Consider the following 26,382-nt stretch of genomic DNA (forward strand, 5'->3'; position numbering starts at 1 on the left):
ATTTTTGTCAAATGCTTTTTTCTGCATCAAGATTATCATGCAGTTTTTATCCCTTTCATTCTATTAATGTGGTATATTGTTTTGATTGATTTTCTTGTGGAGAACTACCTTTGTGTTCCTGGGATAAATTCCACATGATCCTGGTGTATAATCCTTTTATTATGGTCATAAATTCAGGATTCAGTGTGCTAGTATTTATTGAGAGATTTTGCATTTACAGTAATAAGGGACATTGCTCTGTAGTTTTCTTTCTTTCAGTGTCTTGGTCTTGCTGACCTCAAAGGTGTTCCCTCTTTCTTACTCTTTTATAAGTGTTTGAGAAGAATTGGTGCTAATTCTTCTTTAAATGTTTAAAATTCACCTTTGAAGCCACCTGGATTTTTCTCTGTTGGGAAGATTTTGATTATTGATTTATTCTCCTTAGCTGTTAATTGGCTTTCATAGTTTTCTGTTTCTTCTTGAGTCAGTTTTATTAGTTTTTGTTTTTTTCTAGGAATTTGTCCCTTTTATCTGGTTTCTACAGTTGTTCATTGTAGTCTCATGTTCTTTGTTTCTCTTTGTAAAATTGTAATTTTGTCCCATTTTTATTTCTGATTTTAGTAGGAGTCTTCTTTCTTTTTCTTAATTTAGGTTGTCAGTTTTATTAATCTTTCCAAGAGCCAATTTTGGTTTCACTGGTCTTCTCTGTTGTTTGTCCATTTTCTGTTTGTCTCTGTTATTTCTTTCTCCTGCTAGCTTTGGATCTTGTTTTTCTCTTTCTAATTCCTTAAAGTACAGTTAGGTTATTGATATATTAGTTTGCTAGGGCTACCATAACAAAATGCCATAGACTGATGATCTACACAGCAGACATTTATTTTCTCACAGTTGTAGAGGATGGTATTCCAACATCAAGGTGTGAAGGGGGTTGGCTAACTCTGAGGCCTCTCCTTGGCTTGCAGTTGGATGCCTTCTTGCTGATTCTGCATTTGTTTATGCTTGTGGCATGCATGCCTCTGGCTTTCCTTAGTGTCTCCAAATTTCCGTTTTACTTTCAACTCTTCTGTGTTTTTCATTCTAAAGTGAGTCACCTGCAGACAGCATATAGAACCAAATACTTAGAAGATAAATGTATTTACCCTTCTACTGGAGCTGGGGGTGGGACAGCTTCCCACAGGCACAGGAGCTAAACAGGCTAGGTTTGAATACCTGAATGAAGGGAGATAGGATGGGGCTTCCCTGATAGTTCAGTTTGTAAAGAATCCGCCTGCAATGTAGGACACCCCGGTTCCATTCCTGGGTCGGGAGGATCTGCTGGAGAAGGGATAGGCTACTCACTCCAGTATTCTTGGGCTTCCCTGGTGGCTCAGCTGGTAAAGAATCTGCCCGCAACGCGGGAGAGGGAAACCTGAGTTCGATCCTTGGGTTGGGATGATCTCCTGGAGAAGGGAAACGCTACCCACTCCAGTATCCTGGAGAATTCCACGTGCTGTATAGTCCATGGGGTCTCAAAGAGTCGGACACAGCTGAGCGACTTTCACTTTCAGGGTGGGCAGCTGCCAACATCCATTAGAAAGGGTGAAAGTGAGAACTGGGCGACCAGAGCAGAAGCTAGTGAAGTAGCTGAGGATACACAGATGACAGTGGTGTTAGAGCAGTCGGAGACGGCCAGTTTCAGAGGAATTGGATGTTTGATATGTAGTAGGAAAAGACAGCAAACATTTACCATCTGCCCCAAATTTCCTTCCTTTTTTCTTTGAAGCAAATGTAAAAAGAGTGTATCTGAATTGGGGAGCTGGCCACAAGGGAAGAGAAGTCTAGCAAGCAGGCACACCAGGGTGAGAATTGAAGTTCTCTGTTAAGTACTGGAGCAGAGATGATTATTACGCCAAGGCCCATTCCATTCATTAGACATTAACTGAGTGCCTACTGTGTACAAAGGCTGTACTAGAAAGAGGTCACAGGAGGTTGAAGAGGAAAAGTTTGGGCAACGTTATCCTTGAAGTCTCTTAAACAGCCCATACATAGCAATATATTAATTAAAGCACAATACCTTCATATATGTAAATGCTATGTGTGCAGTAATTAATACACAGGCAAAATTTAATTGCATATTTTAATTCATTAAACAGGTACAGTGAAAGGTTGAATTTGTTAAAATTAAATATGCTTATAAAGCAGTATTAGTACACGAATTAAGCTCCTATGGCCAAATGCAGCGCTCAACAACTGAGTGCATATGTGGGACACAAGGCCAAGGTAGGTATCCTGTCCGTGAACTGAGCGTCTAGCCTCCCTAGAACGAAACTTTCCAGGCAGCGCAGCCTCAGAATAACCCAGCCGCCGCTGCACCGCTCCTGCACCATGTGACTCACCGGGGGCGGGACGAAGGGCGGAGGCTGCGTGCGCTTCCCAGCGTGCCGCGCAGGGCGGGGCGAGGGGCGGGGCCTACGGAGGAGGCGCGGAGGAGGCGCGGCCGCCACAGGACGCGTCCCTCGGCCCAGCTACCGGATCGGCGCTTCTCGCCTTCAACGGCCGGCCTGCTGCTCCGAGCCCGTGGCGGCGGGGGCGGCTGCAGCGGCGGGCGGCATGAGCGTGTGAGATGCGGCCGCGGGCAGCCCGGACGCGAGCAGCGGTCGCCGCGGTAGCGGAGAAGGCGGGCGCGGCCTCCTCAGCGCGGGGCGCGCGGTGCATGAGGGCGAGCACGCGGGCGCTGGGCAGCCGCCGGCCACGCCGCTTCCATAAACACTTGTTTAGGACTCGTTCGCCCCGCTGAGGCCCCGGCATCCCCTTCATGGAGGCCCCGCCAGACGCCAGGCCCCACGCCTCGGCCGCGGCTCCGCTGCGCGCCCCAGAGGTGGCGCGGCTTCGTGAGGAGCAGGAAAAGGTAACAGGCCGCTCTCCGTCCCGCGCTTAAGCCAGTGGTCTCGGGAGGCGCCCGCTCCCCGGCGCGTCCTTGGCGTCCGGTTCCCCCTCCCCGTGGCTGGGGCCTGACCCCCGGCCGACCCTCTGCTGCCCTCAGTGGGCCGCAGCCTTTTGGTCAGGGCCCAGGCCCCCCGGACCCGGAACGAGGGAGAAGCGTAGCCTCTAGGCCTGGAAAGCGTGTTAGGAGAAACTTTTGTCACGTGCTTTTGTTGTCTTTTGTCTGGGACCCCTCGACCTTCGAAGGGAGGAGAGGGTTGGGGGAAGAGAGACGTAGTAATCTGTTTAACTTCTGTATGAAAGTGGGTTTTAAACCTTAATGCGTACAGCGATGCGTGGGAATATTCTTGGTGAAGGACACGCTGTAAATGGAAGAGTTCACCTTATTTTTTAAGCCATTTCTCTAATCGTTGCTAAAATGTATACTCTTGTAGTGATAACGCTTCTTGTGCATTTCTAGGTTTAGTTTCATATATGTAAAAATTGAATGGTGTTTTGTTAAATTTTAACTTCAATTATATAAATGTTTTAATCTTCTAATAAAGAGGAGAGAAAGTTTTGTATTTCCCAATGGGATTGCATACGAAGTATACCAATTTAAGAAATACAGTATTATTTTAATCTGAGATTTTTAATCTGAGTTTAATCTGAGATTTTTACCCCCTCTGGGTTCCTTATCGTTTGTTTCTCACCATGTCCGAAAGTTTGAGATTCTTACTTTGAAAGGCAACTTTTAATTTACTTAATATATGTCTTGTGATCTTACTGTGATTATCATGGTTATAAAGGTTAGGAAGTTGTTCAAAAGCTGTAGACACTGGGAATCCCAACTTTTCTATTGAGCATTTCTGTATAAAAATGACTACTTACATGGGTAAACAAATCGTTAGCTGGATGAGGGACTTTTCATAGAACCTAAAAAATCCTGGTTTACTTGGAAACAAGCTGCTAGGATAAATTGTGGGAACCTTTCCTACTATATTGTTTGTTCTAAATTATTTCGTGCATTGGATTTCCCTTTCTGAGAGCCGTTTTTCCTTGGCTTTCTTCAGATTGGAGGTTTAAAAATTCAGGTTCACTGACTGCATTTAAATTGTAAGACAAAAAAATCCCCACCCCACCCCAAGAGAAGAAAAAAGAAAAGACAGTCCTTCATGAAACCAATTTCTGACAAAAACTATTTACATTTTTTATTTTAGAAAATGTGAAACAGACCCTGGAAAAAGAGTTTTCCCATTGCCCTTCTTTCTGCTGAGGAATTAACTCTCTCGTCCTTCATAGTATATGTTTGCATACTGCTGACTTGATATGTATTCTCCCACTTGGCGTGTTGAAAAGAGAAATCCTTAGTTTTATTCTGGTGTTAGTGAGTCTGAAATACAAAGGATAGGTTTGGAGTGCTCTGAACAGCTTTCCGGTCTGGTATCCAGTTGTATTTGAAACCTCCCTTCTCAGTTCCAGTCCTGTAGGAACCCAAACAGCAGTTTCAGTAGAAAGTTGAGTATGTTACCAAATTACTTTTCTGTGCAGTGTTAATGTTAATTTCACTTCCCTGGTGACTCAGATGGTAAAGAGTGCCTGTAATGTGGGAGGTCAGGGTTCGCTCCCTGGGTAGGAAAGATCCCCAGGAGAAGGAAATGACAACTGACTCCAGTATTCTTGCCTGGAAAATCCTATGGACGGAGGAGCCTGGTGGGCTGCAGTCCATGGTGCTGCAAAGAGTCCAACACGACTGAGTGATGTAAATCAGTGTTATTTTGGCGTATAAAACAAGCATGTGCTTGTCTGTCATGGGTGTGTGAGATCATCCTCAGTTCATGATAAAGCCTCTGAGTAAATAGCGACAAATATTTTAACCAGTCTGCTTCAGTGGACAGGAGAGACCCATAAGGCCAAAAATACACTGGTTAGTTAGCTATCCTTTAATTACAGTTCATTGTGGGAAAACTTTATCTAGTAAATAGTTAATAAATAAATAAGTCATATTTTTTGTGAGGGACTGTAGGCTTTGAAACCAATCTAGCAGCTGTAGGAGTACAGTGAACTCTAGTAGGAAGTGTTAGGACACTGAAGGAAAAAGGGGAAAAAAGACATAGCAGTGTAGCAGTTAGTATTACTTTATGTAAGTCTAATTAAATGTGTTTTAGGACTTGCTTTTCCCTACAAGGACTCTGTGAGAGAATAAAATATGAAGAAAATGATTTGAATGACTCCCCCCGCCCCCCCTCCCCCCCAGTTTTGGTAGCTAGCTTGCTGCTAAGTCGCTTCAGTCCTGTCTGACTCTGACCCCATAGACGGCCTCCCACCAGGCTCCCCCATCCCTGGGATTCTCCAGGCAAGAGCACTGGAGTGGATTGCCATTTCCTTCTCCAATACATGAAAGTGAAAAGTGAAAGTGAAGTCGTGTCTGACTCTTAAGCAACCTCATGGACTGCAGCCTACCAGGCTCTTCCATCTATGGGATTTTCCAGGCAGGAGTACTGGAGTGGGGTGCCATTGCCTTCTCTGGTAGCTGGCTGCTGCTGCTGCTGCTAAGTCACTTCAGTTGTGTCCTGCTGCTGCTGCTGCTGCTGCTAAGTTGCTTCAGTCGTGTCTGGCTCTGTGTGACCCCATGGACTGCAGCCTACCAGGGTCTTCCGTCCATGGGATTTTCCAGGCAAGAGTATTGGAGTGGGGTGCCATTGCCTTCGTCCGTCGTGTCCTGGTAGGCTCTAATTGCAGAGAAGAGAAATGAGCTCTTTATATTCAGTGGATACCTTTGGTTCAGGCCGATAAAGAGGCTTTCCTGATAGCTTAGTTGGTAAAGAATCCGCTTGCAATGCTGGAGATCTCAGTTCAATTCGTGGATCAAGAAGATCTGCTGGAAAAGGGATAGGCTACCCACTCCAGTATTCCTGGTCTTCCCTTTTGACTCGGCTGGTAAAGAATCTGCCTGCAGTGTGGGAGATCTGGGTTCTATGCCTGGGTTGTAGGTAAAGATGGTTTAAATGTTGCTCATAAATTTTTTCCTTTTTAATTAAAGTAAGGAATATAACACATTTTACCCTGGTTCCCTCTCTCTGTTTTTTCCTTGATTATCCTTTGGAGCATTGAGTAACAAGGAAAAATAGTAACGTTAAGGGGAAAGACAGAGGAGAGACAAGGATGATCCACAACTTCTATGAATGACATCTGTAGTAAATGGATAGGATCAAGTATTTAAATATTGTTCTCGTTAATGGCATCACTGCTGACATTTTCAAAAAAATTTTTTTGGTGAAAACTTCTGTTTGTTTTTAAGAATCTAGCAAAAAGACATGCACAGAAAGGTTTCCTGCAGATTTGTTTATAATAATGAAAAAAGCTAAAAATTCAACATTAGGGGATTGGTATGAGGAGACTTATGCAGTTATTAAAAATTATAGAACAATATGTGGTGTGGTTAATTATGTTTATTTGTGTTAGAATGGCCAAAAGTTCATTCAGGTATGAACTTTTTGGCCAATCCAGTATATACATATTAACACTTTATATAGGTGAGTGAAGTTGCTCAGTCGTGTCTGACTCTTTGCCACCCCATGGATTGTAGCCTACCAGGCTCCTCAGTCCATGGAATTTTCCAGGCGAGAGTACTGGAGTGGGTTGCCATTTCCTTCTCCAGGGGATCTTCCCAACCCAGGGATCAAACCCGGGTCTCCCGCACTACAGGCAGACCCTTTACTGTCTGAGCAATGTACCACTAAATGTTTTAAAAGCACACAGTTTCATTTCTTATTTACCTAAGAGTGAGTGCATTGAATAGGATTTTTTTTTTTTTCAACAAAGGCTATGATGAAAACCTAATTAATGAAAGCTGGGATGTTGTATCTTTTAATTGCTATATACTTTCCGGGCCTAACAATTCTTTGTTGGTTTGAACACCAGTTAAGCAGGTTTATTTCTTTTTCTGGAGTGGATTGATGCAGTTTGTTCAAATATCTATCCTAGATGGTTGCCTTTTCTTTTTTCCTTGGAGATTTTATTTACTGTTAATTCTCAGAAGATACAGGGACAAGAGAGAACTTGGATCATCCCCCCCACCTTTTTTTTTTGTTTAACTAAATCAGTTTTTACCAATATCAGTTAAGTATTTGGTGGAAAAAACGAAATCTACTTAGGAGCCTCTTTGGACTAATCTATTTGTTTTTAGGTATTTTTAAATTTCTTTTTGATTTTTTTCAGTCATCCATTGGTTATTTAGTAGCATGTTGTTCAGCCTCTATGCATTTGTGTTTTTCTTCCCGTAATTGATTTCTAATCTCATAGCGTTGTGGTCAGAAAAAAATTCTTGATATAATTTTAATTTTCTGAGATTTACTGAGGCTTGTGTTGTAATAGCTCAGTTGGTAAAAAATCCATCTACAATGCAGGAGACCCTGGTTCGATTCCTGGGTTGGGAAGATCCGCTGGAGAAAGGATAGGCTACCCACTCCAGTATTCTTGGGCTTCCCTGGTGGTTCAGCTGGTAAAGAATCCACCTGCAATGTGGGAAACCTGGGTTCCATCCCTGAGTTAGGAAGGTCCCCTGGAGAAAGGAAAGGCTACCCACTCCAGTATTCTGGCCTGGAGAATTCAATGAACTGTATAGTCCATGGGGTTGCAAAGAGTTGGACACAACTGAGTGACTTTCACTTTGATGATTTTAATTTTCTGAGATTTACTGAGGCTTGATTTGTGAGCCAAGATGCTGGAGAATGTTCTGTGTGCACTTAAGAAGAATGTGTATGCTGCTGCTTTCGGATGGAATGTCCTATAAATATCAGTTAAGTCTGTCTGGTCTAGTGTGTTATTTAAGGCTTGTGTTCCTTATTAATTTTTTTGTCTGGATGATCTATCCTTTGGTGTAAGGTGGTCTGTTAAAGTCCCCCACTATTATTGTGTTACTGTTGATTTCCTGTTTTATGATAGTTAGCATTTGCCCTGTGTATTGAGGTGCTCCTGTATTGAGTGCATATTTATTTACAACTGCTATATTGTTTTGTTGGATTAATCCCTTGATCATTCTGTAGTGTCCAAATTACAATTTCTTGTAATTGTCTTTGCTTTAAAGTCATTTTGTATGATATGAATATTGCTGCTTCAGCTTTCTTTTGATTTCGTTTTGCATGGAATATCTTTTTCCATCCCCTCACTTTCAGTCTGTATGGGTCCCTGGCTTTAAAGTAGGTCTCTTGTAGACAGCGTGTATATGGATCTTGTTTTTGTACCCATTCAGCCAATCTGTGTCTTTTGGTTAGAGCATTTAATCCACTTACATTTAAAAGGTAATTATTGATTTGTATGTTCCTTTTGACATTTTCTTAATTGTTTTGGGTTTGTTTCTGTAAGTCTTTTTCTCTTGTGTTTCCCACCTAGAGAAAGTCCTTTAGCATTCTTTGTAAAGCTGTTTTGGTGATGATGAATTCTCTTAGCTTTTGCTCCTCCTCAAAGCTTTTGATTTCTCTCTTGAATGTGAATGAGATCCTTGCTGGGTAGGGTAATCTGCAGGTTTTCCCCTTTTATCACTTTATATTTTGCCACTCACTTCTGGCCTGCAGAGTTCGTGTTGAAAAATCAGCTGATAACCTTATGGGGATTCCCTTGTATGTTATTTGTTGCTTTTCCCTTGCTGGTTTTAATATTTTTTCTTTGAATTTAATTTTTGTTAGTTTGATTACATGTGTCTTGATGTGATTCTTCTTGGGCTAATCCTGTGTGGGATTCTCTGACCGTCCTGGACTTGGGTGACTATTTCCTTCCTCATGTTAGGGAAGTTTCCAACTATAATCTCTTAAAATATTTGTTCAGATCGTTTCGGTTTCTCTTCTTCTTGTGGGACCCCCGTAACACAAATGTTGGTGCCCTTCATGTTGTCCCAGAGGTCTTTGAGACTCATTTCTTTTCAGTCTTTCTCTTTATTCTGCTCCTTGGCAGCTGTTTCCAACATTCTGTCTGCCAACTCCCTTATCTGTCCTGCCTCAGTTATTCCACTGTTGATTCCTTCTAGTGTATTTTTTCATTTTCGTTATTATGTTGCTCATCACTGTTTGTTCTTTAGTTCTTCTAGGTCCTTGTTGAATATTTCTTGTATCTTCTCGATCCATGAGTCCACTCTGTTTTTAAGATCTTGGATCATCTTTACTAACAGTACTCTGAATTCTTTTTCAAGTAGCTTGCCTATTTCCTCTTCATTTATTTGGTCTTGTGGATTTTTGCCTTGCTTCTTTGTCTGCAGCATGTTTCTGTGTTGTCTGATTTTGTCTAACTTACTGTGTTAGGATTTCCCTGGTGGCTCAGATGGTAAAGCATCTGCCTACAATGTGGGAGACCCGGGTTTGATCCCTGGGTTGGGAAGATCCTCTGGAGAACGCAATGGCATCCCACTCCAGTACTCTTGCCTGGGAAATCCCATGGATGGAGGAGCCTGGTAGGCTACAGTCCATGGGTTTGCAAAGAGTCGGACACAACTGAGCAACTAAGCTAAACTTACTGTGTTTGTGGTCTCTCTTTCGCAGGCTGCAGGGGTGTAGTTCCTCTTGCTTCTGGTGTCTGCCCCTTGGTGGGTGAGGTTGGTCCAGGGGCCTGTGTCGACTTCCTGGTGGGAGGTAGTGTGCCTGTGCTTCGGTGGGTGGAGTTGAGTCTTGTCTCTTGGACAGGCAGGGCTGCATCAGGTGGTGTATTTTGGAGTGTCTGTGAGCTCAGTACCCTGGAGAAGGAAATGGCAACCCATTCCAGTATTCTTGCCTGGGAAGTCTCATGGGCAGAGGAGCCTGGAGGGCTGCGGTCCATGGGGTTGCCAAGAATTGAACACAATTGAAGTGCCTTAGCACACACGCACAGGAGCTTAGTATGACTTTAGGCACCGTGTCTGCTGATCAATGGGACTGTGTTCCCGTCTTGCTGGTTGTTTGGCATAAAGTGTCCAGCACTGGAGCCTACAGGCAGTTGAATGGAGCTGGGTGATGGAGATCTCTGGTGGAGCTCACACTGACTAATATTTCCTTGGGCCAGGAATTTTCTGGTGGTCCAGTGTCTTGGACTCAGTGGCCTTTGCGTGCCACTCATCGATGGCACCTTGATTCTGTAGCAGCCTGTATTTCTCCTGAAAACTTTCCTGGTTGTGGAGCTCCTTACTCCGGTCCCTTCAGGGTCTCTCTTCACAACCAACTTCCCCTCTTTGGGTCCACTCTCCAAACCCCACTTCCCTGCACCCTGGCCCTGGCTGCAGCAGAAGATACATGACTGGGCTAGGGTGTATAGGGCTGTAGCATGGGCCGTACCTGCAGTTCTTACTTTGTAGACCGCTTGCTGCATTCTCCTCTGGTCTCTTAGTCTCCCTTTTGCCCCAGCTCATCCCCACCGCGAATGGGCTTTTCTGAGCATGAGCTTCTCCTCGCCTTCAGCTCGTTCCTGTCAGGGCTGCAGTTCCTCCCCCTTTCCTCTTTTTTTTAGTTCCTATTTATTTATTTTTCCAATTTTTATTCATTTTAGTTTTTCTTTTATGTTTTTTTTAGTCTTTTTATCATCCTACGAGGCTGCATGGGATTTTTCGTATCCTTTTATGTGTTTGAGGTCATCTGCTAGTGTTTAGCAGGTGCTTTTTGAGAATTGTGCCATAATACATATAAATGTATTCTTGATGTGCCTGTGAGGAGAAGCGAAGTCCATGTCTTCCATTTTTGCTATCTTGCCTCCTTCCCCATTGTTGAAACCCGAGAAAGTTTATCTAGGGTACTGTTACCTGAAGACTCATAACCTAAGACTTATTTTACATTTATATTTTCACCACCATCTGTGTCTGTCTGTGCTATCCAATATGATGGCCACTAACTACATGTGACTGTTACGTTTAAAATTCAAATTAAGTAAAATTAAAAAAAATTTTTAGTTTCGAAGCTACATTTCAAGTGTTCAGTAGCCACATGTGGCTATTGGCTATTGCGTTGGACAGTGTGGAGTTGGGAGATTTCCATCATAATAGAAAATTCTATTGGATGGTGCTTGTGAAGAAAGCTGCTCTCTTTTTTATTCATATTGTAATCTGTTTATTAATGGTGAAGTGTCTTTCTCTGTCACTTATCTTCTCTTTCCTATTATGGACAGAAAACAAAAATTTCTGAATTGTCAACTGTGTTTGAAAGCTAAATACCCTAAATGTGTTTTTTTTTAAACTTAAAAAAAAATCCTAATACAGTACAGCAAAAAGTATCCCATTTGATGTGTAGATTTGGTCATTGTTCCTTGTTTGGTTTCCCGATGTTTGTGAATTGAGTACTATTAAAGAGTTATAGAAAATGAGTGCTTTTCCCCAAAGAACAAAAAGACAAGACCGAGTTATGTGCCAGGCACTGTCCTAGATACAGTGATACACAGGGTTTCTTTTTTCCCCTCAAGGGACTTAGGGATTTGTTTGCAAACATTTTAACAGAGAGCTTAATGTAGTGTGATAATTGTTCTCCTTCTAATTCTTTGCTTTTCAACCTGCTATAAACTATCTTCTGCCTCTGTCTTTTCTTTGAAATTATTCTATCTAAAGTTTTTTGCTTGCCAAACTCAGTGGACCCTTTCTCAGATCTAGCCTTACTTGACCTCTGTGCTTTATTTGAAACTTTAATTGTTCCCTGTGAAACTCTTGAAATTCTCTGTACCGTAGGAACTTTTGTGACTTCTCTTTTTTTCTGGCTCTGCCTTTCTCTGTGCCTACTTAAATCTCTTTAGTGTCTTCATCTAATGCTTAAATGTTGGTAATCCCTATACTTCTCATTATTGACGTTGTCTTTTCTCCCTCTGCATGTCCTCGAATACTCCTGTATGCCAGGCCTCTTCCAGATCTGTTAACTGTTGGGCAGCTCAGTCTCATTGACTAATATTAATTTATCATCTTTGTCCCTAATGTTGGGGCATAGGCACCATACTCATCCTGATTCTGGGCAACATTATTCAAACCAGAATCTTTTCAGTTTGCCCTGATCCATCTTCTGATTTACTAAATCTTGTCAGTTCTTTCTTTTTTAAAAACTTATTTTACTTTTTGGATGCATCTCATAGCTTGCAGAATCTTAGTTCCCTGTCCTGAGATTGAAGCCAGGCCACTGTGGTTGAAGTGCCAATTGCTAACCACTGGACCGCCAAAGAGTTCCCCGTGAGTTCTTTCTATATGATCTATACCTTCTATCTTAAGACACCCACTAACTTGTCTTAATTAAACCCTTATTTGAAAAATACTATGTGAGAATTTTCTGTTAAATGTTGGTATTTTTTTTAATATTGTCAGTCTTTAATTTTTAGCATTCTGATGTAACCTGATTGTGTTTTTATTTTTGCACTTCTAATTTGTGAACATGTATAGCTTTAGTCTAAGTTTTCTCATCTGTCACTTGGAGTTTGTTTACTCATTTTGCCACAGATTTTCCACTTGTCACATTTGTTATTATTCCTTTATTTCTTTATTTTGTGTTATTAAAATATTTAATTATATTTAAAATTCTTTTAGCTTTATAGTTATATGGTTTCTAGTTTCATTTTAGTTATTATCCTAGAAATTGTAGTATCTCTTATTGCAGTCTACCATAAATTAGTAGGAAATTTTTCACAAAATCTTCTGAAATTTTGCCACTTAGGAAATTGTTCAGAAATCTTTCGATGGCTTAGTTTCATGAGCTCTCCCTCATTTGTGCTATTGTCATATATTTTACTTTTGCATGTTCTTAAAAATTCACCTCGTCCCCCCAAATTAAGATTACTCTTCTTGATATTCTGTTGTAATTTTTATTTAGTTCTGAGCTGGGAGAGGATTTTTCCCCCCAACACTTGAAAGGTGCCATTCCATTATCTTTTTGATGTCTTTGGTTTCTTTTAGTCTTCTGTTAGTCTTACTGTTTCCTTCACTGAGAATTTTGGGTATATCTTCCCTCTATCTGGTTTTGGACTTTACATCTTTGGTTTTTAGGCAGTTGATTATGATGTATAGTTTTGATTTTCCTTATGTGCAGATTTGGTTTGCCTGCTTTGAATATGGAGTTTATTAAATCTATCCTTTGATGACTTGTCAGTTTAGAAAATTCTTGTCTGCTCTTCTGGATGCTGGTTTTATGTTGCTGTCTTCTTCACTTTTTGTACTCTGGTTATACACATTAGGCATTTTCACTGTCTCATATGTCTTAACTCTCCTTTCTGTATTTCCTTGCTTTGTGCATACCTTCTTCTGACGTCTATTCCTGTTCACTAATCTTGTTCTTACAGATCTAATCTACTGGTAAATTCTTTTACTAAATGCTTAATCTCTGTTATAGTACTTCTTTCAAGAATTTGTTTTGACATTTCTTTAATAAATTTGAGGCCTGTATTGATATCTTCAACCTTCCCTCTGTTTTCATAAATATATTAATCATGAAAGTGTGTCTTGTAATTGCAGTATGTAAATTAAATGAGGCTATGTTTCTGTTTATTTCTTCTCTTGATTTCTCATCTGCTGTTCCTGTTTTCATAGACTGCCTTGTAATTTTTGATTGGATGTCAGACAGTGTAGTGAAAATATCGTAGGCTACTGATGCTGTTACCATCCTTCAAAGAGGGATAAATTTTCTTTAAGTAGCCAGAGTACTAGTGGACCAACACAGCTCAGTTGAGAGTTAGTTTTGGATTTTATTAGGGTTGGCCTGTTTCATTTTTGCTCCTATTTCTAGCATGAAGTCATTGCTAGCTTCTAAGTCATGGCTCTAATTCTGTATAGAGTATGGTGTTTTGTTTCTGTGGCTGTGTATCGTATTGGTTGTAAGTTTCTTTCCTTGATGTCCGTATTAGGTTTTGGTTTCAGAATCATGCTGACCTCATAAAACAACTATCATTTTTGTATCTTCTGTAAAAAGACTTTGTGTATTAATGGTATGATTCTACCTTAAATTTGAACTAATTTTCCAGTGAGACTGTCTAGGCCTTGTATTTTCCTTGTATAGATATTTTAAAATTTAGAAATATCTGTAGGTTTGGTAGTGATATTCTCTTTGTAATTTCTGTTATTTGCAGTTCTTGTGTGTCTTTTTTCTTCTTGATATATCTTCCTAGGGAGTTATTAATCCTAATCTGTCTTTTTAAAGAACCAGTTTTTTATTTTATTGATTTTTCTTTTGTAAGTTTAATTTTCATTGGTTTCTACTTTTATATTTTTCTTTAAAAAATTTCTCATTGGCTATAATTTTTTCCTAGCTTCTTGAGACAAAAGCTATTAGAGACACAAAAATCAGAGATTTTACTGTTCTTTCTTTACAGTATATATTTTTTGAGTTTTAAGATTTTCTCTAATAATTACCTTAGGCACCCCACATGTTTTGAATGTTGTTTTCATCATTAATTAGTTAAAATATTTTCTAATTCTTATTGAGATGTATTGACCTGGGAATTACTTAGAAAATGTTCCTTAATTTCTAAACAGTGAGTATTTTTTACTTTTTTATTGTTTATGTCATACTTAATTCTGTTCTGATTAGAAACTTAAGACTTGCTGTATGGCCTGGTATATGATCTGTTTTTGGTTACTGTCCATTAATTGTTTGAAAAGAATATGAATTTTGCAGTTTCGAGTTCCATAGTTCAAGTTGACTGAATGTGATGATTATTTGATATACTTGTTAATTTTTTTGGTTTGTTTGTTTTCTAGTTCTATCAGTTATGAAGAGATAAGGAGAATCTCCACTGTGGTTATAGATTTATCCTTTTCTCAGCCTTTGCTTTATACATTTTAAAGTTATATTGTTTGGTGCATACAAATTTAAGACTCTTAATAGCTTCCTGATCAGGGAACATTTTTATCATTCTGAAGTATTTTATCTCTAGTGATATTTCTTGCCTTCAGGTATTTTTTATTGACTATGATACTGATATGGCTACATTAGGATATTTTACTTTTGTTCCTTTTCATGATAAATTTTTTCATCTTTTAATTTTAGTCTGTGTACAAAGTGTATAAGTCCGTTCTTCTAACAGCATTTAGTTGTGATTTTAAGAATTCAGTCTGGACATCTTTCTCTTTTGTGTAGGATGTTTAGTCATCCTAAACTAAATACATCAGTTACTTTTGTACTTGACTTTTTTATTTTTTACTTTAAAAGTTATTGTAGAATATGTGTAACAAAACTTGTCATTTAAATCATTTTAAGTGTACATTTCAGTGGCATTAAATACATTCACATTGTGGTTCTATCAACACCACCATCCAGCTCCAGGACTTCTTTTGCCTTGCAAAATTGATACTACCCATTAAGCAATAACACTCTGTTATCCCTTTCCCCATCCCCTGGTAACTACCATTATCTGTTTCTATGAATTTAATTACTTTGGGTATCTCATATAGGTGGAATCGTACAGTGTGTGTCCATTTGTACTGGCTTTTTTCACTTAGACTCAGGCCTTCAAGGTTGATCCATATTACAGCATAGGTCAGAATTTCCTTTTAAAGGCTGAATAATATTCCATTGCATGTATATTGTACATTTTGTTGTTTATTCATCCATCTGTGGACATGGGTTGGTTTCACTTTTTGGCTGTGTGAACAAGTGTACAAATGTCTGTTTTGTGTCTTTGTTTTCAGTTCCTTTGGGTATATACACAGAAGTGGAATTGCTAGATTATATGGTAATTCTGTGTTTCATTTTTGAGAAACCACTATACTATTTTCCAGTGGCTATTCTATTTTACATTCCCATCAACAGTGCACACAACTTGAAGTGTTCCAGTTTTTCTACATCCTTGCCAACACATCTTATTTTCTTACTCTTTAAAAAATTCTAGTGAGTCTAAGGCTCTTCCCAGGTGGCACTAGTGGTAAAGAGCCCACCTGCCAGTGCACGAGATAGGAGAGACATGAATTTGATCCCTGGTTTGAGAAGACCCCCTGAATGAGGTCATGGCAACCCACTCCAGTATTGCCTGGAGAATCCCATGGACAGAGGAGCCTGAGGGCTGAAGTCCGCAGGGTCACAGAGACTGCAGTGACTTAGCACACACAGTAGGGGTGAGGTTTCTCTATTTGATCCTCTTTCCTGTTTTTTCCCCTCTGTGTTTTTTTATTTTTTGGTGCACCTTCCTTTGATTTAATCAGACATACCCTATTTTCTCCCCTCTGGTAACTCGTTCAAAATACATTCTTTTTTGCTATAGTACCCTAGTACTCTTACTTTATGTAGATGTTGGCACTAAATGTATTATATATTTATACTGTGCTTTTTTACTGGAGAAATTATTCCTAGAGATTGCAACATATATTCATTTATTTATAGCATTTCTTGCATTATTGCTTCCATTCATTTTAATTCTATGCATTTTAAACACCACAATACAGTATTTAATTGTTCTGTGATCAATACTGATTATCCTTACCTTGACACAGTTACCTGTACAGTTGCTTTTTATTCTTTCTGAATTTCTGTTGCTCCAAATAGCTTCTTGTAGTAGTTCTTTTTGCCCATATAATGTGTCTTTATTGAGCTAGAATTGACATAGACCATTGTGTAAGTTTCAGGTGTACAGTGTGTTGTTTTCATACATTTATATGTTGCATGATGGTTACAGCTTTAGCCTTAGCTAACTCCTCTGTCACGTCACATAATTACCTGTAGTATTTCTTCCAGTAAAAATCTGCTGGTGCAGAATCTTTTGTGGGAAAATGTTTTTACTTTTCCTTCATGTTGGAGGATCTGTTTGCTCTGTACATAATTTATAAAATTTCAGTTTTTTTTTTAACTGAAACTTTTAAGATTTTTATCCCATTTTTCCAGTTTCTAGCATTGTTTTCATTGAAGTTATCTCTAGTTTTAACTCTTCTTACTGCTGCTTTGAAGGTACTGTATCTCCTCCCTGCTCTTTCTCTCCCATGCTGATTGTAAAATTTTTTTTGTGATTTTCATCAGTGGAACTATATTGTGCCTTCATATAATTTTTCTTTCTTAATTTCTCTTGCTTGAAATTCTTAGAGCTTCTTAAATCTGTTGGTTAATACCTTCCTTTTATATTTAGAAAACCTTGTAGAGGTTTGTTGTTCAGATCTGCTCTCTCTGTAGATCTTCAATTACAGTGTTTCATATGTCTCTTATTGGTCTTTTCTATACTTTCCACTTTGTTTTTTAATCTCTGGGTTTTTATTATGGTATTTTTTATCAACATGTCATCCAGTTCAAAATTCTGACTTTTTTGTTAATCTCCTGTTAACACCATTTATTGAATTCATTTTAGATGTTTCAGTTAAAGATTATCGTTTTGATTCTTTTCTTGTATAGATACTAATTGTCTAGGGAAATACGCCCTCTTTTCATGTATTTCTTCAATCTTTTCCACTGTTTTCTTGAACATATTAATAATTATATTTTAATGTCTTAGTTGGTTAACTCGAATATGTAGATTGCTTATTTGGTTCTATTTTGTGTTGTTTTTCTTCTTTTTGAGGTTTGCTCATATGGTCCTATTTCTTGGTAATGTAGTTATTTTTAATTAAATGCTAGAAATGTAAATACTTGAAGTATTTACAATTAAATGCTAATTTGATTAATATTTTAGAGTCTTTACAATTATGATTACTCCTGAAGAGTATATCTTCCTCTGGAAAAGTTTGACCCTTTCTTCATTAGGTTGATAAACTAGGAGTTGGGATACCTCAGTTCAGGAATGGAGTGCAGGTTGGGTTTTGTTTTTTGTAAAATATCAGCTATCTTTGATTCTTTCTTGGCTTTCATCTGATTCTTTCTTGGCTTTTCTTCTGAAAACCTAGTTTGTTCACCAGACTTCTTCCCTTAAAGGCTCCTGAACTCTTTAGTTTTGTTTCATCAGTTCTCTGAGCTCTGCTTTTCAGACTTTGAGTTTTTTGGCTGTTTCAACTTCAGAAGTTCATACATGCCATGAGAGGAAAAGACAGCCATATGTTTAAGATCTCTCGTGTCTCTGATTTTGTTACTACAGCCTTCTCAGACTGCTTTAAACTTCTGCTCAGGACAAAGTATAATTCTCAGCCTCTTCACTGTGCTTTGAGTTGTCCAAGAAAAGAACATTAACTTAATTCTCCATAGTTATCTCCTGAATTTTAGTCTCTCTTGTTCCAACTGCTTGGGCAACTCTTAGGTGCCTTCTGAGAGATGATTTTGTGTTCATCTGGCTTTGCCAGTTTTCAGAGGATTACTGGTTTGTTATATACACTCTTTGTCCCAACTTGGAGGTTAGTTACGTAGCTACTTGCAAGTGATTTAGTATTAATTTTGCTCTAGTCACTGTTAGTGTTTCTTTAAAATAAAAATGTACTTCTTTAATTGGTGCAAAGGCCTTTCAATTTGACTTCTTTTTTACTTGTCAAGATATTTTTCCCCCATCATTCTATTATTTCTGCTTCCCTGGTGGCTCAGATGGTCAAGAATCCACCTGCAATGTGGGAGACTTGGGTTCAGTCCTGGGTTGGGAAGATCCTCTGGAGGAGGAAATGACAACCCACTCCAGTATTCTTGCCTGGAGAATTCCCTTGGATGGAGGAGCCTCGTGGGCTCCAGTCCATGGGGTTGCAAACAGCTACTATTTCTGTTCTTTAATGAATTACTTGTTTTCTTGGAGATCTTCACAGGCATACTCTCATTTTAATCTATGTAGCTTACTTAACGAAGTTTTCTTAATTATAAACCACAGAAATGCTTGGAAGAAAGTTTGGAAAGTACTATAAAAAGTTAGAAGAACTCAGGGATAGGATTATTTTGTGTGTGTGTGTGTGTGTGTGTGTGTTTCACTCTCTTGTACGTTTATGTCGTTACTTTGTAGGGGAACTTTGTTAGATTTAGCTTGTGCAGATCCCTTTGTGGTCACCTTTTCCGGTCCAGAATCTGTAATCACCTCAGTCTCTCTGAGTCCAGAGTAAATTTGATTGGCTCAATTCGTGTGGATCCTCTCCATTTACACTGGCTCCAGATGGAGAAATGGGGTCCTCTGCCTGCTGCAGATGACAGGAGGGTGAGGTTTTAGAAAGAAGGTGTGGGAATGGAGAAGAAATGATTGATACCTCTAATAAAACAATAGACAGGCAAGCTGCAATTGAGACAGCATTTCACATTCAGAAATACAGGTCACCATTTCATATCTGCAATTCAGAAGTCTTAAAAACTGAAAACAAAGTTATTCCTAAGTTTCTGCCATATTCATTTGTTGATGAAACTGATTTGAATGAGGTATTTTATTCTACTTTGAATATTCATGTTTCCCTGAAAATGTCACTGTATTTGATATAGGGTGGTGGTCTACTACTGCAAGATATAAATTATGAAAAGTTCTAAATTGAGAAATATCTTTCCCTGAGATTTTTAGCCAAGTAATTGTAGATCTGTACTCCTTTAAAAGGACTCGTTGCACACTTACTATATCGCACGTGAGAACATTGGTGAATAAAGGAGACCTGGCCTGTATCTCATTGACCTTTCATGTAGTACAATTAGAGTTCCCTGGATTTTGGAAAAAAACATTTAAGTGTTTTAACAGCAGCTTATAATTACTGTTAACTTTTGATAGTAGTTATATTATTTTCACTTTTTAGCATATTTAAAAATAAATTTGTTTAAAATTTTTATACAGAAAGAGTTTATTACTGCTTATTGCTATTTCTTTGTTAGGAACCCGTAGTCATTTCTGACCTTCTTTGCAGAGAGGCTTATTTAGAAGACTTGTACTATTTTACCAATTTTCTTTATGTGTACTTCTTATATACTTTGGTAATGGCATTTATACATCTATTAATTGACAGTATGTCCTTTAAGAAATTATTCTCAGCCATTTAAGTAGCTGCCAGATAATTGTGCGTGTCCACTATCTCTTGGATTTAGTCACCGTGGATAATTTTTTTCCTTTTTGACTCAGTAGCTTTAAAACCCAAAATTATATGATCTTTTTTGAAGACATAGTCTAGCAAGAGAAGCAAATCATGTAAATGTAGAAAGCACTGATTAGTGTAATCCTCAGGTTGTTATTTTATACGTTAACCTGTATGGGGAGAATATGAAATTGCAGTGCAGTGAGAGAAGTTTTAGAAGTGAAGCATTTTTGAGAGAAATGTCATTTAAGACTTATGCAAACTTACCCTTTAGCCTTTCTGTTCTAGTCTGGTTTTAATGTGCTGTTCTTAACATGGAAAACTCATAGGTTGAGGCCCTCTTGTGGTCTGTTAACCAAAGCAAATAGCACAGATGGAACTAAGTAATGGAGATCTTAATACATGCTAAGTCATTAATTCCTTTCTTTATAATAATTTTTAAAAAGTGGCTTCCGAGGGAAAAAAGAGGAAAATATTCCTGTATTCTGTATAGTTTACTGATTTTAAGATTTGCCAATTATTTTATAATTGAATGTGTATATATGTTAGCTGGACACTGACCTAAAGAAAAATAGGTTATTGGGTAGACTATCATTGTCATCTTGGGCATCTAACTTGATTAGTTGTAAGTGCCTTAAAAATATATAATAGGGTTGGCCCACCACCCTCTCCCCCCAAAACACACACACACACACACACACACACACACGCACATGTGTATGTGGGGTTTGGGAAATTTGTTGTTTATATTCATACTGAGTTGCTTGACTTGAGAGGGCCAGGAGTTGTATGAGGCATTGGAAGAAATAAAAATTTTTATTAGTGAGTTGGTCCAGTTAAGCTTATTTGCTTTTCCTAACATTATTGGCAAGGTCTTGTCAGTGTGTGTGGGTGGGTTTGTGGAGGAAGTGAAGAAGTAGCAGCATCAGTCAGTGTTTTAAGGAAAAGCAGATACAAAGCAGCTGCTTTTCCTTGTACCCGGTAAGATTTATGATGGTTGAGAACAGTCCAATACTGTGAGTATCAGCTTTGAGGTTAGATAGACCTGGCGTTAAAACAGATTTTATCTCTTACCAGTTCTCGGGCAGTTTGTAATATCAAGGAAGTTACTCCATCTCTGAACTTAAGTTTCCTCTTTTTAAGAAGTGAAGACTCATCTTATTGAACTGTTTCATCATAAAAAGTCTTGGCATTTACCAGCGTTATTATTATTTCTTAGTTCAGTTCAGTCGCTCAGTCGTGTCCGACTCTTTGCCACTGCAGCACACCAGGCTTCCCTGTCCACCACCAGTTCCTGAAGCTTGCGCAAACTCATGGCCATTGAGTCGGTGAAGCCATCCAACCATCTCATCCTCTGTCATCCGTTTCCTCCTGCCTTCAGTCTTTCCCAGCATCAGGGTCTTTTCCAAGAAGTCCGTTCTTCGCATCAGGTGGCTTAAGTATGGTAGCTTCAGCTTCAGCGTCAATCCTTCCAGTGAATATTCAGGACTGATTTCCCTTAGGATTGACTGGTTGGATCTCCTTGCAGTCCAAGGGACTTCTTAGGAAAAGGGCAATTTTGAGTTATGAAGAAAGTGTACCAAAGGATTGATTTTTTTTTTTTTTTAACAATTGGGCTATTGGTAAACACTCCTAATGGTAGATTGAATGTGTCTTAAAAAGTGGTATAGTAATGAAATGTGTTTTGTTGTTTCACTGTGTTTTTCAAAAGTTGATTTTAGAACCAGTCTCACTATCTTATAGTCAGTTTATTTAATAATTAATCTAGTCCATTTCAGAAGAAATAAGGTTAGTTGGCATTACTTTTAACAGAAAAAAGAGACTGTAAAACCCCAGATGAATCATGATTTTCTCCTTTCCACAGATTTCCTTGGCAACTAAGTCATAAAAATTTACTAATATTTTCTTTTTGAATAAAAGGAGAAAACTAGAAAGATGTGAGTATAAATATAGCTGCTTGGGTTCAAATGTTTGTTGGAATTAGGTGGGCTATAAATCATGTAAAATCATGTAAACAAAGATTTAACTGTAGACATATCATCAGAAGGCTATGGTATGTATTCATACCTGCCTCTTTCATGTTTTCCTTTTATTTCTTGAGTTTCCAAAATATCCTCCCTACATTTGGAAAAGGTCTAACTGAAGACTCCTGTTCTAACCCCTATATGTAACCAAGAAATACTTTTAGCGAAGAAAATATTTTGGTAGTGAAAATTTCTCTTGTTAATTGTGAAGTGGATTTTTGTTATTTTATCCTTTAATATCTGTTCTTGGGGGAAACTTATTTCAGGAAAGAAAAGGGATGGGGGAAAAATAGCTACAGCAAAATGGAGAGTTAAGATCATAAAGGGTGATGGCAAGAATACATGCCATTCTACCAGGAACTTGTTTTTTAAACATAAAAAGCGTATGTGGCAAATTTACATATTTACTAATTAAAAAGGCTTCCTGGAAACATTAAGTAGACTTATCTTCTATAACCTTTAACACTGTCACTAATGGATATTGCATAGAAAATTTCATCGAAGGTCCTTTAAATAATGTAAATGATTATGAATATGTAACTAGTTAATATGCAGCCACGAAAGGATTATCATGTAGAGGTTAATGAACATTCTGCTCTTATGGTTTGCAGGGCTTTTCTTTTTGTGCTTTTGGCTCACTTCATGCTTGGAAACACATGCATTGGGATTGGAAAGGATCCTGACTGTTTTTGGGTCCCTTCTTTTAATGGGGTTGTTAAATAAGAACTTTATAAAAAGGATTTCATGAAGATTTTTTTCTTTTTCAATTTACATTTAATTCTGTTTGTCTATTTTATAATTACTGTCGAATCAGAAACAGTGAAATGGATTGATGTAGCTTTAGCCTGGTTCTTCCAGATGTAAAGTCAGTACTCTATTATATGTTATCACTGTTATTAAGTGTTGCTCTGTGATTGATACTTATTGAGAGAGCTTTATTCTAAAACCGACTTTTTATGCTGAGTTAATGTGTAGTATGGTTGGATATCTGATTACAACATGTATTTTGGTACAGGATTGCTGCCTTAGTATTTAAAATGTCCTAAAGGAAGATATTTACTTCAGGAATTAAATGTTATAATAGAGGAATTTAGTGACAGGCCAAAAAAAAAAAAAAGACTTGTGATTTTTAGATGAAACATGGTGCTTATATAAGATGCAGTATTGGTATTTAGAACAGCGAATGAGAACAGCGTTTCACACTGTAACAGTGCTGTCTTTTTCAGGTGGCATTATATTAAGCATAGTAATTTCATCCCTTAGTTTCTCTTTCACTAAAATGGTGCGACCATATTTGAAATTATTGTTTAAAATTTTGTTATCAATGGGCAGTTTAAAAACATAATTAGTAATCTTTGAAAAGGTTTTTTTTTTTAAGTTGCTATTCACATGTTCTTCCCCCCCCTCCCCTTACTGGTTAGTATTCTTAATTTTTTGAGCATTTTAAGAATCTATTGAAATATCTTTAAGGAAAACAAGTAAGTTTTATGTTTAATTTAGTTGTTTTAGTATTATAAGCATAGCTTAAACTGACTATGAAGTGCTTAAAATTTTATCATAATTCACCAGGGGAACAAAATGGGCCGTTCAGAGCATCTCTTTATCCCAAGTATTTCTTCTTGAAATGTAGTAGAAAAATATCACTGTACTCATTTTTAATGCATCAGAATAAAAATTACAGGTGAAAACATTTGAAGATATACTGACAAAATAAAATACTTACACTACTGTCATTTTTTTTAAACTGATGAAATGTTTATGTTACACTGGTTTTTTGTTATTTATAACATTTGTGTATTCTGCAAAATATGTAACATTGAAAACAGGCCTGCAGATTGTACAAAATACTAGTTATCTCATATCATATGTCACCTAATAGTTATGAAGTGGGTTTTGTACCTAAGTATGAATCGGAAAGCTGTAATTTGTTCTGCAGTTATCAGCCTGCATTAGAGAGGTATGATAAAGTGTGCTGCTTAAAAACTAACATTCGCATCTCTGTGCATTTGACAAATAAAAATGTATATCGAGGTGCTTTTAAATCTGTAAAGCCACTACTGTAGTTTTCTGATACAATGATTTTGTAGCTTTGTGCATTGTCCTGTTTTTTCATGAGTAGTTATCTGTTTTCATGACAGGTGGTCACTAACTGCCAAGAGAAAATCCAGCATTGGTGAGTGAAAGATCGTTTTATTACCTTTCTGAAATACTAATGGAATCACTTATTTGTATTTTAAAAAAGTACAGTTTTTGCATCCTATAATTGAATTCTTCTAGTAATCTCCATTTTGAAGCCTTTTGGTACTAATTTATATTGTCTTTAATTGTTTATTGAATTCTGTGTTCCCTGATTTCCTGAAGTTGCATCACCATTTGTGTTTATTTTAATATTTTAATTGCTTTCTTTTTCCCTTCCTTTGTTTCTTTTTTTAAAGTTAGAATAATACTATTGTTATGAAGTTGAGACTGATGCATTTTTTAACTTGACTAATCAGTTTTATTTTGGGACTGTTTTTTGTATATGTAGTAGAATAATAATTAGAATCAATTGTTTTAAAATAATGATGGAAATATGTACAGATACATTTTCCAAAGTTTGAAAAATCTAATTAATTGGCTGCATCTCAGAGCTTGCTTTAGAGACCACGCTGTTTAGAATATATAGAGAAAGAAAGCATATCTATTTTAATGTGCTAATCTATAGTTAATAGGACAGTGCTTGGTAAATAACACATTTCTTGTGTCTTCTGAGGAAAATGCTCAATTTAATGGTGAATAAAATCTTATGAGTTGTCATGAGGTATAGCTGTTGATCTTACGGATATCAAATTACAATATATCCATGCTGTGTTTACGAAGATTTTACTGAGAGAACAACAGGAGCTGTCTTGATTATTGTCTGCAGGGTTATTGCAAAATCATGATAACTGCCCCTTTAGTGGTGAGATTAAACCTTTGGTTATACACCATCAAGCATATAATATTTTAAATTTATTTTAAGAGGCTTTTTCTTCATGCCTGAGAGATCTTCAAGGAAATAATTTATAGTTAGTGTATATCAAATGTTTTTTGGTTTAAATGCACATAGGCTGCAAGCAGTGGATAAGGGTAAAAATTGGTGCCATCTGTACACATCATCTTATTAAATTCTGACTTTTGGCTTGCAGAAATAATCTAAAACTAAATAATATCCATTTTATAAATAAAAATTCAGAGACTTCATTAATTTTCAATAAATGCAGAGTTGTAGCTGCATCCATTGGTGGTTTAAGTCTGTCAGTATTTCCATAATGGACCATTTACTTTTCATTTTACATTCAGTCGAGGTTGAAACTTGAAATGTTGGTCAAAGAATTAATATTTTTCACCTGCTAATTTGGCAAAAGGGATCCATTTTACAGATAATTCCCAGGTGAAGTTTTACAGTGTGGACTTTATTGGATTTGGTAAAGAATTCAGGACATTAGGAAAAGGTTGATTCACTCAGAACAGATACTAATTTACACAATGTGTGAATGGCACCTTGCTTCTGGTTTGTGTTTTAAGATTCTTTCCCTTCTAGACTGTGAGTTCTTTAAGGCTAAGGGGACATGTTTTCTTCCTTTTATCTATAGTACCTCCTACTGTGTTTGGCATGGTATAGGCACTTAATAAGTGTTTGAATAAATAAAGGCCAAATATTTGATTATTTTATGTATAACGTTTTTACAAGTACCATATAGTTACGTACAGCATTTTTAGAAGTACTATATAGCATTACCCAAGCCTGATGAACAGTGATTGACAGAAATGTGTCATTTACATCAGAGCAGATTCATATGAATCTGTCTCAGTTTCCAGATTTTCTGTAGCTCCGAACTACAGAGCTTAGCATATTTGCCTCCACATATCTTAAAGTAATATAGTACCTATCTACATGTTAAACAATTAAAATAACTTTTCCAGTTAATTTGCATTTTCCTCTGAATTATTTTTAATATGGCTCAGGAAACAGACTTTTATGTTTGTTTTTAATGAGGATCTGATATTGCTGGAATCCAAATGGCCAGTGAATTTACCAATTTATTACATTAAAAAACTGAAACCAAGTGTCTCCATTGCTCTGAAAGCCAGGAAATTGCTATTTGGGAGTGCTGTGGAATTCTTGTGATGTTTTTATTATCTTAATTCCAGAAACAATGATTGAGTTTCTACCATATGCCAGTATTATACTGCTGTTTGGAATTGAAAGACCCTGCTATGGAGAAATTCAGCAGTCCCCTGACCTTTTTGGCACTGGGGATCAGTTTCGTGGAGGACAGTTTTTCCATGTACTAGGGGTAGGAAGAATAGTTTTGGGATGATTCAAGTGCATTACATTTATTGTGTACTTTCTTTCTATTATTATTACATTAGTTGTACCGCAGTTCATCAAGCAGTAGATCTTGGAGGTTAGGGACCCTTGGAAAAATTCATAGTTGGACACTAAACAGGGAAATTACAATAATTCTGTGCTAGTTGGTTAGAGATAGGAAGCAAAACAGAGACATTATTTTTAAGGATGTCTCATGCACTACTTTTAAAAACATGTTGCTTTTCACTAACCTTTGGTGTTATAGTCTAAAATACAATTCATGTAACGAAGTTCCCCTTCTT

General features: G+C 37.6%; 1 protein-coding gene across 1 annotated transcript in view; it reads left to right on the plus strand.

Annotated features, from left to right (window-relative positions):
- Positions 2,431-26,382, plus strand: part of URI1 (URI1, prefoldin like chaperone) — a 60,428-nt gene continuing 36,476 nt past the window's right edge. The window contains exons 1-2 of the mRNA XM_005692482.3: positions 2,431-2,866; positions 23,886-23,920. Of these exons, the coding sequence (XP_005692539.3) occupies positions 2,774-2,866; positions 23,886-23,920 (128 nt within the window). The 5' untranslated portion in view covers positions 2,431-2,773. The remainder of the gene's footprint in view (positions 2,867-23,885; positions 23,921-26,382) is intronic.

Source organism: Capra hircus, chromosome 18, assembly GCF_001704415.2.
Source record: "Capra hircus breed San Clemente chromosome 18, ASM170441v1, whole genome shotgun sequence".
Taxonomy (NCBI): domain Eukaryota; kingdom Metazoa; phylum Chordata; class Mammalia; order Artiodactyla; family Bovidae; genus Capra; species Capra hircus.